This window comes from Podarcis vaucheri, assembly GCF_965113315.1.
Source record: "Podarcis vaucheri genome assembly, chromosome: 17".
NCBI classification, from domain to species: Eukaryota; Metazoa; Chordata; class Lepidosauria; order Squamata; family Lacertidae; genus Podarcis; species Podarcis vaucheri.
In genome coordinates, this window is record NC_138755.1 from 37,588,473 (window position 1) to 37,605,704 (window position 17,232).

Below are 17,232 nucleotides of genomic sequence, written 5' to 3' on the forward strand. Positions count from 1 at the left end.
TTGTGTGGCGTTGAGACATCCTCAGTGTCCTATTAGCATGAGGAATATTCACGTTCAAGAATGGGCTGATACACAAAATCAAGGAAACAAACAAACAAAATGCTGTGAATTTGGAGTTGACCTCCTTTCAACTGCCTTCTGAATAATTTTGTATTGGGGGAAAATTGGCTTTGCTTAACATTTCAGACTTGGCATTTTTACACTTTCTTTTTCGATACACAACATAGCTACCGTAGTTCTCCCAAGAGCTGCACATTTCTTTGTGGATCCTTTGCGTTTCTCTTGCATTCTGTGCGCCATAGTTTGTGGTCGCAACAGCACAAGCGCCACAGCTAGCAATATTGCTGCAACCTGCTGCCAGTTGGCTTTAAGTTTGTGCCCTTTTTGATGCTTTTTTCTTTTTTGGTATGCTGCTATGTGTTAAGTCTGTTTATTCGTCCAGGAACGGTGTTGGTTGTAAATCACCCTTCTTTCCGAAGGCTCTGCCGCCCAATCGCAGCTTGTGGTTTTGCAAAACTAAAAGCACAATCCCCTCCACTTTGTTTCGGATGCTGTTTGCCTCGGTTTAGTAGCTAGGCACCTTAGTCTATCCATAGTGTCAAGAAATCAATGTTAACGAAGCAAATGGAACAGTTTGACATACTGTGTATGACAGCTTTACAATTATTAGTTTCCCCCCTCAGTGTGTGCTATAAGGAATCGCCGGAACATGTCAAAAAGGTTAAATTGCACATAGTAGACTTTATTTTTTTAAGCAAACAAAATCATGGGTTGGGAGGTTGGGGAGAAGCATTGCCACACATGTTTTACAATACTTTGGGGTCTTTTTTTATATTGCTGGACAAAAGAAAAGATTTTTACAAATTGAATCGTAACACTACCCCACTCTGTGTCCACTGTCAAAGCATAGAAATAAGGCACTTTCTCTGTAACAGGCTAACAAGGCACATAAACACTAATTCTGAGAAGGGGGGACCTGGGCGCTGAATCTGGATCCATATTCCAGTGGGGCATCTTGTCCCTCGATTCCCAGTTTCATTTGAGCGAGGCTGTTGGCGGAGGGATAGGGCTGCAGTAGGGACTACTCTTGTAGTATACTGAACTTAATGATTGCACTCCTGTGGCTGATCTCTTCTTTGAACGACTTTTGTTTGCATGGGACTCTTGCAGATGTGTGCAGATATGCTTCCTGTGGTTAAGTGTCTGTAAGACACACATGTGCATGGGTTCTCAACCAGCTCTGGCCGGCTGCAGGGGAGTTCTTAACCCATTGCTCCCGGCAGAAGAGAAGAGGATTCATGCTCAGCCGTTAACTGCCATGCATAACGCACCATTTGTGTGTGTCTAATTCCACAGCCCTCAGTGGTGCCTAAGAGCACCAAATTGTTTTGGGTAGCCTTTGTCCCCTTATCCCTACCTCTCCCACTAAAGGAAGAAAAGAAAAGTTGGCTTTATCATGTTGGCACTGCTGGGGTTTTATTTGCATGAATTGTCAACTTAATTTGACCTGTCTTTTTTAAAACAATAAAAAAAATGGGTATAAAGGCCTTATGGATCTCTCTAAGGTCTCACTTTGTGGCTTTCTTTACAGATTTATTTTGTGTAAAGTAATTTCTTTTGTATAGAGTTTTGTACAGTCTCCAGAATGTGATATTTGTCGCCGCTGTTAACATTTACACCTCTTGTAATATTTGGGATTTACCAACTCCTTTTATTTTGCTTTCCAAAAAACACCTTGCAATCTTGGTTACTATTAAATGGCCTAAGAGAGCTGTGGATCTCTTTCACCTTCTCTCCCTTCTTTGGTACCTTCAGTTACCTCATTTTGCTATTTTGTGTTGCAAACCTGCTAATGATTATGAAAGCTTATGGGTTTTGTTAGAATCATATTTGTCAAGTGTTTTCTTCAAAAAAATCATACTCCATTGTATCATTTAACATGTAGTTTTAAATGTATTATAAATATCTGTAACCAAATCATTTGAAGGCTTGATAAATTTTTAACAAAATTTGTACATTTTTTATGAGAGTTACTAGTAATGCTTTACTAAGTAGTGCAATGAATTTTTATTTTTAATCCCTGTGCCCAATTTTGGAGTTGAGAGGGTTGTTCAGTAATAAATGTATGATGTACACTTATACAACTCTGTGTTGCTTCTTCTCACACTCGAGTACAGTGTTGGATCTCTGTAGCTATTGGTCATGATTTAAGCACAGAATATGAAATTCTGTTAAATTACATGATTCGAAATGGAAGCAGGTATAGAAACCCCATTAACATTTGCCTCTGATTTATGAATTGCCTATCAGTGGAAACATTAACACAAACTTTTAAAAGCCCCAGTTAAGATGGGGCTACACAACTTGTACTCAGTATTCAAAAGGCAGCCACGCCATATATTTTTATAAAGGCATACCAGCTGTTTATTTTTTTAATTGCTTTCCTAATTCTTCGCACTGAATTTGCCATTTATTGCTACAGCACACTGAGACCATGTTTTCATTGTGCTTTCCACTGAAAATGGTCAAAGTAGAAAGCATAGAAAAATAAAGAAAATCTCTTCCAGTAGTAAACTAGAACATGAGAAGTTATATTTCTTGCTGGTGTGAGTTTGCTACATGTAGAAACCCTATCTGGTTGGCACTTCAAAGTACAAAGTACGGTTCAGACTTATTGCACCTCACCCTGATATAACAGGTAGAATGGCTTTAGCGAGTGTGAAATATCTGCTGGGGGCAGACACAGAGAGATACCATCTCACTGTATCAGGCAATGATTCTGAATGAAGAAAACATCTATATATGGTCAAGAACTATTGCCAATAGTGTATGCGGTTAATATGTACAGGGATACACTTAGGTTTTGTGTGTCATGCTACTGCCCTTACATTTAGGGATGTAATTGTGTTCTCAAAAAGCAACATTGAGTTGCATGTTCTTGAACATGTACAGAGCTGGACTTCAATGTTTTAAAATCTTTGCTCCCTTGGGGGTTGGGCAGGAGCGGCACACATGCCCAGAGGCAAGGTGTTCTCTTAACATTCTTCCCTGTCTACGTGCCCAGGGCCTTTTGGCAAAGGGAAGCCTCTCTCAACAACCCTTTCACCATCCACTCTAGCTTTCCTACATTATCACACGGTGTGAAGGGACTGAGTCTTACTGGCCTCATTTCAATGTGGGTCTGGCCGATCCCCCACTGCAAGATCTTAGGAAGCTAGCCATATCCTTAAACCCAGAGGGTGAGGATCAAGTATTCCTTTTTTTTTAAAGCACTAAAAGTAGAAATTGTAGAAAGATGTCTTGACTTTGGGTCAAAAGAAAGCAGTTTGAAAAAAACAAGACATTTCATTCCAAATCTACTTTGTTGTTTAGTCGTGTCCGACTCTTCGTGACCCCCTGGACCAGAGCACGCCAGGCCCTCCTGTCTTCCACGGCCTCCTGCAGTTTGGTCAAACTCATGCTGGTAGCTTTGAGAACACTGTCCCACCATCTCGTCCTCTGTCGTCCCCTTCTCCTTGTGCCCTCCATCTTTCCCAACATCAGGGTCTTTTCCAGGGAGTCTTCTCTTCTCATGAGGTGGCCAAAGTATTGGAGCCTCAGCTTCTTGATCTGTCCTTCCATTGCAGAATGTAGGCACCCTATATATAGAAATGAGCAAACCAGTGATATTTTAGGGAGCAAAATAGCAGGCGGGGCCCATAACTTTCATCACACAACATCCAACACTGTTGCTGTATGTAGGTTTTATTTTGTTTTTGTTTTTTATCTTATATTTTGGAAATGTACATCCAGCTCTTTTTTCCCGAGGCCCCCAAGAGAGTGGGGTCCTAAGCTATAGCTTGTTTCAGCGTATACGGAAATCCGGCACTGCCCATGCCCCTCTCCACGCCCGATCTCCCTAAGTTTCGCCTTCCTATTCCCAGCTGTTGGAGGAGGCTGCCCGGCCCCGCTCCGCCCCCCAGCCCGCCTCTCTCCCTCTCGCCCGGTTCCCTCTCGCGCGTCCTGGAGCCGATGGCGCAGCGGGAGCAGGAGGTGGCGGCGGCGGAGGAAGCCGCGGGAGTGCCTTGCGATCTGTGCGCCCAGGGCGCACCGCGCCGGGCGGAATGGAGCTGCCTCGCCTGCCTGATGTCGCTGTGCGAGGCCCACGCGCGGCCCCACGGGGCAGCGGACGGGGTACCCGGCGCGGCTTTCCGAGGCCACCGCGTGTGCGCAGCCGGCGAGGCGGCGGCGGAGTTGCGCGCCTTGCAGGAGCGGGAGCGCTGGTGCGCCGAGCACCGCGGGCGCCCTCTGGAGCTGTTTTGCGAAGAGTGCGCGCAGTGCGTGTGCGCGCTCTGCCCGGCTCTGGGCTTCCACCGCGGACACCGAGTGAACCTCATCGCCCAGGCGGCGGAGAGCAAGCGGGTACGCGGGCACAAAAGTTCTTCCGTGTTCTTTTTTGGGGGGAGGGATTTGTGTCCTTTCAGACGTGATCGCACTCCGACTCCCATCAGCTCCAGCCCTTAGGCCAGGGATGATGGTCCGTCGACATCTGGAGAGCCACACCCTTCCGCTCCTAAGATTTTCCATGGCTAAACGATTCCAAGAGTTGCGGAGAGGAAGTGTCGTGACACTTTTAAAGATGTCTGGATTTATTTTAGCTTAAGTGGGCATGGGGATTCAAGTCCACTAAAACGGATGCCATAATAAATCTGTTAATCCTCTTTAAAGGTGCCAAAAGATTATACAGTGGTACCTCTGGATATGAACAGGATCCGTTCCAGAGCCCCGTTCGCATCCTGAAGCGAACGCAACCCGCGTCTGTGCGGGTCGTGATTCGCCGCTTCTGCACATGTGCGTGACGTCATTTTGAGCATATGCGTAAGCGGCGAAGCCCGGAAGTAACGCCTTCTGTTACTTCTGGGTCACCGTGGAGCGCAAACCGAAAGCGCTCAACCTGAAGCAACTTCAACCCGAGGTATGACTGTATTTGATGCTTACTGTAACAGGCTAACCTAGCTATCTATGTGGAATTTATTAAAATGGTTGTTGGCATCTGTCTGCCTTGAGAGACACCTACCCGGGTGAAGCCAAACCACTGGGTTAGCAGCACTGAAATGACCTCCCTGGGCGCAAGCCTGGGCAGTGTGGATGGAGTTCCTGGGCTGCCCAGATGACCAGACCCCTCTCTTGGCCTCGCTGATGGGGTCCAAAGGAAAGCAGAGCAATACATTTGGCACCAGCTTGGCTGCAGGAATTGCCGGAAGGAGGCATAAAATGAGTCATTCTTAGGGACTCCAGATTTGTGTTGGGTTTACTCCTTAGCTGTTTCTTTTCCCAACAATATCCTGCAGGGCAGTGGAGCTTTAGGTTCAGAGTTTTCCTTTTCAATCCACCAGAGCCCGTTTCTGCATGCAGTGAAAGACCCTAATTCACCGAAGCTTTGAGCCCCATCGACTACTCTCAGCTGGTTTAGCCAGCCAGCCGAAGCTGATCCCAGCGTGTAGCCGCCATTGCATGCAGGATGGTGGACAAACTACCCCAGAAGAAGCACAACCCTAACACCCTGTGCACCCCAAATTATTACCACAGTTCCTCTAAACTGGTGGAAATAGCAGAGACAGTAGACAGGGGAAGAGCTAACCAGAAAGTTGGCACCGTGTTTTTGTTAGGTCTAATAAAGGTGGCACTTTGATCTCTTCCCCCTACATGCTCATTCATAGCCAATTATTTTTGATCTAATTATTCTTCAGATGTGGGACGCGGGTGGCGCTGTGGGTTAAACCACAGAGCCTAGGACTTGCCGATCAGGTCAGTGATTCGAATCCCCACGACGGGATGAGCTCCCGTTCCTCGGTCCCTGCTCCTGCCAACCTAGCAGTTCGAAAGCACGTCAAAGTACAAGTAGATAAAGAGGTACCGCTCTGGCGGGAAGTAAACGGCATTTCCATGCGCTGCTCTGGTTCTCCAGAAGCGGCTTAGTCATTCTGGCCACATGACCCGGAAACTGTACGCTGGCTTCCTCGGCCAATAAAGTGAGATGAGCGCCGCAACCCCAGAGTCGGCCACGACTGGACTTAATGGTCAGGGGTCCCTTTACCTTTACCTTTATTCTTCAGATAGTGTAATGTAGCTTATTGTCTTTGTGCTGTTGACAACCCTAAGAGGTAAGTCCAGTGTTGTTCCCATTCCATAAATGGGGAACTTAAAGCAAGGCATGTTCCCCCAAACATCACATTTTGCTTTTTGATATGGTTCCAAAAATGTCCAGGTTTACATGGCAAAGGACAGTGTGTGGTGCTGTCGGCTGTGAGTGGCGCATGTGTGATTGTTAAATTGCCAAGCCCTCTTCCCCATCCCCACATGGCTCCCTGGAAATGGGAACACAATTCTTTTTGCTGTTTCAACATCTTTACTGTACAGGGGAAAAGAACGAGTGGCTACCAGAACTGAATAGGCAAAGTGGGAATAAATCCCTCTAAGATCATCCTGGAACTGAAGAACACACCAGCTCCAAAGTAGCTTCAAAATTAACTTTCAGCCTTGCTAATTAAATTGGTCCCCCCATGGAAGAGAATTAATTCACGTTAACTGGAAGAAAAATGCACAGTGAATATAATGGGTGACTGGTATATAAGCTTAGCAGAAACACACTGGTAAGCTTATATATTTTGTGGACTTGCTTGCAAAGCTGAATCTTTAGTTGAAGAATCTACTTGTTGAACAGATTAGAAGTTGCAACTGAAGGTCTGAAGTGGTCACAATCAGTGATGTGTCCTTTCTACACTGGGTAAAACAGGAAATCATGAGGTCGTATTTGAAGCAGTTGGCCCTGAAGAAGAAGCAGGAAGTTGACAACATAAAACATATAGAAGAAGCTACTAATGAGCTTAAGGTAAATCAAGATGTGTTAATCTCCATAATGATGGTACTATTTATTTGCATAATGTCCTTGGGGGCCAAATTGGACGGGATCACAACGATGTCAAGGAATAGGGTGCTTCCAAGTTTACATATGAAGTACAGTCTTATCTTAGACTTCCAAAACATTCGGAAACCAAAGTGTGGCTTCTGATTGGCTGCAGGAAGCTCCTGCAACCAATCGGAAGCTGCGAAAACCCCATTGGACGTTTGGCTTCCAAAAATAGTTCGGAAGCCAAGACGTTTGAGAACTAAGTTGTTCGAAAACCAAGGTGCGACTGTACCATGCAGACTCATTAACTTCCCTTTCCCACCCCATGGGGCAACTGTGAAATGGTGGCTGTAGCCCAGCTGTCAGTGACCTGCTAGTGATATTGTGTCTGTGCTGGATCTCAACAAGAGATTGCAGGTGACGGGGTGAGGTAGGGAAAAGGAAGTTAGGCACAATATATCGCAAGGAGGATGCATTCATCCTCACCAAATTTATAACGACACCCAGGCTCATTTTTCTCGCTGACTAAAATGAATTCTGCTGCATGCAAAGCAGGCTGCTTAAGCAATTGATCCAACCCAAGCTGGGCCACTCCTTGGCCTGTGGACCAAAGGGCAGAAAAGCTGCAAGTCATCAGCGCCACAGGAGCCTCCCCACCCACAATGTTTGAATTGGCTGGCTGCCACTTCTTATGCCAGGCTCATTATTAGCATTAGTATAGCAACCTTCTGGATTCAAGGCTGAACTGCACATGGGTGCTGCTTTGAGAGGATATTTGTTTCCCCCCTATGTTTGCAGTTGTAGAGGCTGCAAACACAGTGGTGTGACTGCAGGAGTGTTCATGTGCATTCCAGGGACGCAGGTGGCTCTGTGGTCTAAACCCCTGAGCGTCTTGGGCTTGCTGATCAGAAGGTTGGCGGTTCGAATCCCCTTGACAGGACAAGCTCCCGTTACTCTGACCCAGCTCCTGCTAACCTAGCAGTTCAAAAGAACGCCAGTGCAAGTAGATAAATAGGTACCGCTGTGGTGGGAAGGTAAACAGCGTTTCCGTGCGCTCTGGTTTCCGTCACACTGTCCCGTTGCGCCAGAAGCAGTTTGGTCATGCTGGCCTCGTGACCCAGAAAGCTGTCTGTGGACAAACGCCGGCTCCCTCGACCTGAAAGCAAAATGAGTGCCACAAGCCCATAGTCGCCTTTGTCTGGACTTTACCGTCCAGGGGTCCTTTACTTTTACTTTACCTCTTGTGCATTCCCCTCTGGCATTTTATCCACTCAGAATCACACCTCCACAGGTTGCTTCCTCTCTCCACACCTGCCCCCCCCGCCCCCCGAAAGGTACAGCTACCTTAAGGACTCTCATCAATGCTCAGCTCAAACTTTTAGCCCCTACACCAGTTCTGTGTTTCTTTTAGGTAAAGGTAAAGGGACCCCTGACCATTAGGTGCAGTCGTGACCGACTCTGGGGTTGCGGTGCTCATCTTGCTTTATTGGCCGAGGGAGTCGGCGTACAGCTTCCAGGTCATGTGGCCAGCATGACTAAGCCGCTTCTGGCGAACCAGAGCAGCGCACGGAAACGCCATTTACTTCCCGCCAGAGCGGTACCTATTTATCTACTTGCACTTTGATGTGCTTTCGAACTGCTAGGTTGGCAGGAGCAGGGACTGAGCAACAGGAGCTCACCCCATCACAGGGATTCGAACCACCGACCTTCTGATCGGCAAGTCCTAGGCTCTGTGGTTTAACCCACAGTGCCACCTAAATGCTGTTCTTCCTTTAGAAAGCCCTGGGCATCATACATGGGGCTCCAAGTGGCCTCCCATCCATCCATCCATCCGGTCCCCATCTTCTTAACTGTAAATAACTTTGCTGAAACACTTGGTGCCTCTTGGGCCAGCTTTTGGCAAAGGATCAGGCAGGAAATGGGCCAGAGTTTGAGCAGCCGTGTTGTTTGAAAAGCAGACTCAGGAGGCAGATGGTTGCTGCGGGTGAATGCTTCACCCTTTGTCCTCCCACTGTTTGCTCAAAGCCACGCTCTGCAAGATGCTTTTCTCTCTGCAGGAGAAAAGAGATGGGATTCCAGTCTCCTTTAACTGGGTGTGAGAAGGGCAGATGCTGGGTTCAGCCCATCATTCAGCCCGGACACTGAGATCCAGCGCCGAGGGCCTTCTGGCGGTTCCCTCATTGCGAGAAGCGAGGTTACAGGGAACCAGGCACAGGGCCTTCTCGGTAGTGGCACCCACCCTGTGGAACACCCTCCCACCAGATGTCAGAGAGATAAATAATTACCTGACATTCAGAAGACATCTTAAGGCAGCCCTGTTCAGGGAAGTTTTTAATATGTAACGCTGTACTGTTTTTAACATTGATTGGGAGCTGCCCAGAGTGGCTGGGGAAACTCAGCCAGATGGGCGGGGTATAAATAATAAATTATTATTATTATTATTATTATTATTATTATTATTATTATTAAAGAGCAAAAAGGAGATAGCTCACGATCCAGCCCTCTGACAATGTGCTTTAGAGCCACAGCTCCCAAACTCCCCACCCCATGGAGGAGCAACCACTCAAAAAACGCTGAGTGCCTTACTGTAGTGATTGGCACGTGCTGTGCTAGACGCTGTAAGATTTTCAATTGTATTGTTATTGCTTCTCTTATATTTTATTGCACTGCAGCTTTAATTCTGGAATTCAAGGTTGAATACAATAAAATGTAAAAGAAGCAATAAAAATACAATTGAAAATCAATATGACCATGGATGTGGCATCACCTTCTTCAACCACAAATGTACCAACATGCCTCAGACCACCTGAATGAAATTCATGGATCACAGTCAGGGAATCACTATTTTGAGAGGGAGAACCTTTGGAGCGTACTATTGAACAATAATAAATAAAATGTTAATAAAATTAACAAAGTTTTTATACTGCTTGATTGTAATAGAACCCTTTAAACTGTTTACAAGAAATACCAAGATTACTGGTAAAAAACAGATGCAATTAAAAACAATTTGAAATAATTAAAATTAACAGTCAAAAAAGTTTAAAACACAACATCTATATGTCTGGATAGGCATGCCAAAACAAAAATGTCTTAAGCAGGGGCCAAAAAGAGAATAGCAAAAAAGAATACAGTGGTACCTCGGGTTAACAACTTAATTCGTTCCGGAGGTCCGTTCTTAACCTGAAACTGTTCTTAACCTGAAGCACCACTTTAGCTAATGGGGCCTCCTGCTGCCGCTGCACTGCCACCGCGCGATTTCTGTTCTCATCCTGAAGCAAAGTTCTTAACCTGAAGCCCTATTTCTGGGTTAGCGGAGTCTGTGACCTGAAGCACCTGTAACCTGAAGAGTATGTAACCCGAGGCACCACTGTACAACGAAAAGAGAGAATTCTGCACATTTTCCAGTTGTTTTTCTACTAAAAAAAAATGGTTGCATTCTTAAGATCAGAATAAAATATGAGAGGAGACCTTTGTGGGCTTCACCAAAGGTGTGGGGAGTCTGTTGACCTCCAAATCTTGCTGAATTATTACAACGCCCCATTCAGGACTTGGCAGCTTGGTTGTCTGAGTGTAACCTTTCCACAAAGGCTTGTAAGCACCTTCTCTTTTCCATGCTAGGCCCCTGGAACATTTGTGTTTGGCAGCATTCTTGGTTTGGTGCTGAGGTTTTGTTTTACCTGCAGGCACACATGTTCGAGAGCAAAACCTGGCTGGCAGGGAAGTTTGCGGAGCTCCGGCTCCTGTTTGCCGAGGAGGAAACTTTGACCAAGCGATACATGGACGAGAAGGCCCAGCAGACCTTGATGGCATATGAAGAACAGGCAGAGGCTTGTGAGGGCCAGATCCGGTTCATAGATAGCTTCACAGACAGGATCAGGCACATGCAGCTTCAACCTGACCCCCTTCTTTTGCTCAAGGTAATTAAAGGTAAAGGGACCCCTGACCATCAGGTCCAGTCGTGGCCGACTCTGGGGTTGCGGCGCTCATCTCGCTGTATTGGGCGAGGGAGCCGGCGTACAGCTTCCGGGTCATGTGGCCAGCAGGACTAAGCCGCTTCTGGTGAACCAGAGCAGCGCACGGAGACGCCGTTTACCTTCCCGCCGGAGCGGTACCTATTTATCTACTTGCACTTTGACGTGCTTTCGAACTGCTAGGTTGGCAGGAGCAGGGAACGAGCAACGGGAGCTCACCCCGTCGTGGGGATTTGAACCGCCAACCTTCTGATCGGCAAGTCCTAGGCTCTGTGGTTTAACCCACAGCGCCACCCGCATCCCATATTTGCTCAAGGTAGGACAGTGCTTTTCCTGGTTAAAAGTGTGGAAAGGCCCTGTTGCGGTTGCCCTATCAGGAAAAGTCCAGCATGGAAGCCCCATCCAGGCCCCATTTTCTCCATGGTGTGATTCCTACTGTTGCTCCAATATACAGTGGTACCTCAGGTTAAGTACTTAATTTCTTCCGGAGGTCTGTACATAACCTGAAACTGTTCTTAACCTGAAGCACCACTTTAGCTAATGGGGTCTCCTGCTGCCGCCGTGCCACCGGAGCACGATTTCTTTTCTCATCCTGAAGCAAAGTTCTTAACCTGAAACACTATTTCTGGGTTAGTGGAGTATGTAACCTGAAGTGTATGTAACCTGAAGCGTATGTAACCTGAGGTACCACTGTAGTTCCTTCAGCATGCCTGCTGCTTTGTAAAGTAATGCAGGCAAAACAAGCAGGTCCCCGCCCCTCCAAGCCTACAATCAAAACTTCAACAAAGAAATAATAGGTGCAGCACATTTCTCTGCCTTGACATTTTTTAAAAATTGATTTACGGTTAAACCACCGAGCCTCTTGGGCATGCTAATCGGAAGGTCAGCAGTTTGAGTCTGTGTGATGGGGTGATCTCCTGTTGCTCTGTCCCAACTTCTGCCAACCAGCAGTTTGAAAGCACGCCAGTGCAAGTAGATAAATAGGTACCACTGCACCGGGAAGGTAAACGGCGTTGTCTGGTTTCCATCATGGTGTTCCGTTGCACCAGAAGCGGTTTAGTCAGGCTGGCCACATGACCTGGAAAGCTGTCTGTGGACAAACACGGCCTGAAAACGAGATAAGTGCTGCACCCCGTAGTCAAATTTGACTAGAATTAACCATCCACAGGTTCTTTACCTTAAGCACTTTAGCTTACTGTCAACATTAAAGGGTGGTATGGGTGAGGCCTTTGTCTAGTGTGTTTATTGTTATACTTGTTCATTAATTGGTTATGTCACTAGTTCTCAAACTTCTGAGATAAAGAAATACCAGTTCGTCCTTTTGGCGCCAGACTGATGCCAGCCTCTCCTACCACACAGAACCCTGAGGCATCATAGAATCATAGAATTGGAATAGACCACAAGGGCCATCGAGTCCAACCCCCTGCCAAGCAGGAAACACCATCAAAGCACTCCTGACATATGGTTGTCAAGCCTCTGCTTAAAGACTTCCAAAGCTCTTTAAGCATCATGCAGCTCCCACACGGATTGTGCCCAAGGAGCACCACACACTGCCCCATGGATGCTGGGGATCAGAAGGCAGGCATTTAAGAATTCATGTCTTCCTCTGCAGGGCTATTGTGGAGCAGAAAAGGAAATAGTGAAGCAGTTGATCCCTGCAGAGCAGCTGGCTCCGTCGCCCATGTCGTTTGAACACGTCACAAACCACTTCTTGCGCTTTCTTGAGTTCGTCCAGTCCATCCTGCAGAAACCACTCAAGGCTCAGCTCAAGGAAGGTACATGAATGCGTGGAGGCAGAGCATAGATATCACCCATAGCCTTATCCCCCGTGAGTCCTCATTCAAAGCCATGTGGGAGAAGATTCCATAGTTTAACCATGTGCTGTGTGAAGAAGCATGTCTTTTTGTCTCTCTGGAACCTCCCCAAATTCCGCTTCCTTGAACGTCCAGGAGTTCCAGTATTGCAAGAGATGGAGAAAAATGGCTCTCTAGGTTTGGCTTAGTGCGTCAGATGAACCAGCTATTGGACTTCCTTCCCATGGTGGTGGCAGCCGAGAATCAGAGAAATGATAAAAGTTATTACCAAGCAATTTATTCAATAATTCACAGAGAGTGACGAAGGAATGCAGTCTTCCCTAATTAATGGCATTGCTCTAAGTAAAGTCCCACCTGCTTTCATCTCCCCTATTCTACGTCACTCCAGTGACGGCTAATCTGAGCTATTTGCCTCTGAGTTCTCTGTTCTCCTACTTTCAATGCCCGCCTGGTCCTTGGGGGGGGGTCAGGAATGCTTTCCAAGGACACTGAGTCTTTCAGCTGTCTCTCCCCTGGTGGTGCTGCTGCTTCTTCCTTTTGTTCCTCTTCCAGTATTTCCCACCTTCTCCCCTCTGCAGCCTCTGAACTATGCCCTTCTGCAAACCGCTGTTCTAAATCTATACTGTTGTCCTGTTCTCGGGAAGGTTCAGAAGAAAGGGGGTGGTCGTCATGATTCCTCCTCAGTCCAGCCCCTTACACCAGCTTATTGTCTAAATAGCATCTTTGTTTTGACTTTTTGTTTGCTCAGATGTCTTCAGCAGCCTTAACAGCACCTTGAAGAAGGACCCCGGTCTGTTGTTGAAAACAAACTCTTCCGCCAATCGCATGCTCTTCTTGAAACGTACGTATTGGTTTCTCCATCCTGCCAGCCATGGTTAGAAGCCCCCATGTTTGACTGCTCAGCAAACGGTGTCTTAGAACAGTTTGGTATTTGAATGCTCACCATTTGAAATCATCTTTTCTTTGGAGAGGGACAGAGGCAAGTTGTTAGTTTTTAAATTTAGATTTTAGAGCAGCAGTTTCCTGCTTGCTCAGCCCAGGGGAGCTGGACCTTCCCTGACCAAGCAGTTTCACAGGGACAAATGGACAGGGTTGCACATCCCATAGCTTAGAGTTGCTCCTGGTTTTATCTTTGTCTAACTGGGGGTTCAGGTGGCCTCAGTGACCACAAGTGCCATTTTCCAGCCCTGACTGGTTTGCCAGCTACAGCCCCTTTTGGGCAGAGGTGACTTGGCCACTATATTCAGTGCTCTGGTAGCTTCCAGATTAGATTACTTCAATGCATTCTACATGGAGCTGTCCTTGAAGGTGACTGGGAAACTTCGACCGTTCCAAAATGCAGAGGCCAGATTACCGACTGGAGTTGCCTTTAGATCTCATAGAACCTGTATTAAAAACAGCTGCTTTGGCTGCCAGCTCATTTCTGGGCCTAATTCAAGATGCTCACACCTTAAATGACTTAGGCCCCTGAAAGACCACCTCCATCCCTACAGACCTTCTCAGGTGATAAGGTCAGGAGAAGAATCCTCTTGGTAGTTCCACAGCCCTCAGAGGTTATGGTGACCTGGGAGAAGGCATTCTCTGTGGCCACCTCTCAGTTGTGGAATTCCTTTTGCACAGATGTGCATCTAGCACCTTCGTTGGATAGCTTGTCATATTCTGAAAACCCACCTCTTTAACCCCCCTCCATTGCCCCCTGAGTTGGGAAGGACAGACTTCCTGAGACTGATGTTTGAGTAATCCCCAATCCTGTTGTAAAGACCAGACTAGGGCTGGGAAGGACCTGTGACCATTCAGTTGCGGCTGGACTACCAATGCCATCGTCCCTGACCATGCTAACGGTATGATGGGAGTTGTAGTCTAATCACAAGTGGAGGGCCAGAGGTTCTCCACCCCTGGGCTTGATCCTTCATACAAACGGCTAAATCAGGCATAGACAACCTTTGGCCCTCCAGATGTTTTGGACTACAATTCCCATCTTCCCTGACCACTGGTCCTGTTAGCTAGGGATCATGGGAGTTGTAGGCCAAAACATCTGGAGGGCCGAAGGTTGCCTATGCCTGAGCTAAATCTTGGGTTGCATTTCTTAGTCTGCAGAGTAACATAAGCATACAAGGGAAAGCTGGTTTTAAAATCAGAACTAGGGACGAGGTACAGTGGAGGACCCGGAGCTGTTCCAAAAATAGCACTACTGTGTCTGTACCCCCATCATGGCAAGGTTCACTGGTCATCATCCTGTTTTCCCCTCTTCTCATTCCATCCTTATCATTGGCTTCTGATGCAGACACCATGATGGTATTGTGTCCCATAGGAAGTTCCACTGGTCCTTGATGTGGACAGGTCAATCCATATAAGGCTGCTGGTTTTAACAGTGTGCGTTGTGGCTATTTCCTTCCTCAACTGTTGTTGCTGCCGAAGATGTTTCTCTGCGATGTGTTGCCCATGAATGTTTTTCCCCCACAGATGCAAGATCCCCCACGCTGGAGATAAATAGCGTGCACCCCAGGTTAATTTTGTCAGAGGACCGTCTTTCAGTAAGCTACAGCTGGAGGAGAAGACTTTACTGCTCAAACCCAGAGAGATTCGACACTGTCTGGCAAGTCTTGAGCAGAGATTCTTTCTTTGCCGGAAGCCATTACTGGGAGGTGGATGTGCTGCAGGCCGGGCAAGGGTGGTGGATTGGGGCAGCCTACTCATCCATCAAAAGGAAAGGAGACTCTGAACTTTGCCGATTGGGATGCAACCGAATGTCCTGGTGCATCAAACGGTTTGACTTTGAATACTGGGCGTTCCAGAACGGGGAGAGAGTCCCTATTCAGGCAGAGGATGATCCTGAACGAGTTGGGGTTTTTCTGGATTATGAAGCTGGGATCCTGTCTTTCTATAACGTGACAGATGGGATGGCACATCTGCACACGTTCCGCTGCAAGTTCACGGAGCCGGTTTATCCAGCGCTGAGGTTGTGGGAAGGGACGATAACAATGTGCAAGATAACTTAAGGGCTGATGGCACAAGGATGTGGGGGAGACCCATGCTTCTCATCCATGTATACTGTGATATGTACTTCAGGTTTTTAATAGAAAAAGACACTTTACGATACTGAATCATTTCCTAATGGCGACACATCACTCCAGGAAATAGCTGTCTATATGCCATTTTTGCACTTTCAGTAGAAGTTGCAATCTACCTCACAAAGTTACCATGAAATGTGAGGTAAGGGAGAGCAATGCAGAGGATCTAAAGCACTTGGCCAATTAAAAAAATGCTGAAACAATATTTGCCTTGTAAAGTTTTCAGACGATAATGGCGTGATTACTGAAGACTGTCTCTTAACCCCATCTGTGTATTAAATTCTTTGGGGAAGGCTTTGTGCCTAGGTGTATATCCAATTTGCACTGACTTTCTGGGGTCTAATCCTGGTTGCAAGGAGGCTCCTGTACAAATAAATGGCAAGCATTGCTGCTTTTTCTATAATGGTAAAGTCATCCTGTGTGCCTTGGAAAACTTATGATGATGACGATGCATTTTGCCTTGGAATAATTTGCAAAGCAAGCCTGCTTAGCAGACAATAAAGTATCTTTGAACTGGTGAAGTGCAGCCTGCTTCTTAATGATGTGGAATCTCATTCCAGAGAGCCAAAAGAGAGGCAGAGGAGTACCTAAGCTTTCACTACTCAGCTGCAAATATTTGTAGTTGCAAAGGGAATTGGCGCTGGCTGCCAATTTGCTATCATGCTATGGCCAAGGTGCAGTTACTGAAATTTAAATCCCTAGGCTGCTTGGAACCAGACTATCAAAAAGAGTATCTTATGCCTTATATAAAAAACTAATTTGGTGCCTACTGAAGATCTTCCATTTTTAACAAGCCTTTTAGAATGTGGAGATTTTTATCGCAGTTTGCATCTGTCTCTGGCTTGAAAGCGTTCTTATAAAACTTTATCAAATTGCTTCAGGATGTTTTATGGGAAGTGATTCATCAGTGGCATTATTAATCACTAGATGCCATATCGAAATGGTTGAAATATGACATTGTCTTCTAGGAGTCTGCCTTTATCTGTTGCAACCATGGCCATTTATTCATAAATAGAGCTTTATTCATTTGCAGGTTTTTAGTTGTTCAGAGGCCTTTTGCAGCAATAGGAGTTTGCTGCCTCCAGAGCAAAGCTGCTTCTTCCTTTATGACCCTCCCCCAACACATCCCTTTTTCTTGTTCCTGCCCTTCCAGCTGGGAGCTTTGCCAGGGTGAGAGTTAGGCACAAACCCACAGGGAGAGAACTGCCTTATTTTGAAGTTCTGGTGATGGTTCAAAAATTCCTGCCCCTGCTCGCTTTGTATACTCTTCCGGCCACAGTCCTTGCCTAGCTACCGTATTTTTCGCCCCATAGGATGCACCGCCCCATAGGACGCACCTAATTTTTTTTTTTGGGGGGGGGGAATAAAGAAAAAAAAAATCCCTCCCCAGGCACGGGGCAGGCGCGGGGGAAGCCCGAGCTTCCCCCGACCCCAGCCCCCAGAACAGCCTGCTATCTGCAAGCCTAGGGAGCCGCGCCGGTCTCCCC

At 46.8% G+C, this 17,232-nt stretch overlaps 1 protein-coding gene and 1 long non-coding RNA gene across 2 annotated transcripts; one reads left to right on the forward strand and one right to left on the reverse strand.

The window, feature by feature from the left end:
- Positions 1–188: 188 nt before the first annotated feature.
- LOC309522187 lies at positions 189–4,213 on the reverse strand. The gene is made up of 2 exons (XR_014214959.1): positions 4,119–4,213; positions 189–3,638 (listed from the first exon to the last, which is right to left on the reverse strand). It is a non-coding gene; the product is annotated as an uncharacterized lncRNA (long non-coding RNA).
- TRIM14 (tripartite motif containing 14) lies at positions 3,863–16,266 on the forward strand. The gene is made up of 6 exons (XM_082204945.1): positions 3,863–4,401; positions 6,776–6,871; positions 10,573–10,806; positions 12,473–12,635; positions 13,423–13,515; positions 15,138–16,266. The coding sequence occupies exons 1-6, from the start codon at positions 3,874–3,876 to the stop codon at positions 15,671–15,673; spliced, it is 1,650 nt and encodes a 549-aa protein (XP_082061071.1). The 5' UTR covers positions 3,863–3,873; the 3' UTR covers positions 15,674–16,266.
- The last annotated feature ends 966 nt before the right edge of the window (positions 16,267–17,232 follow it).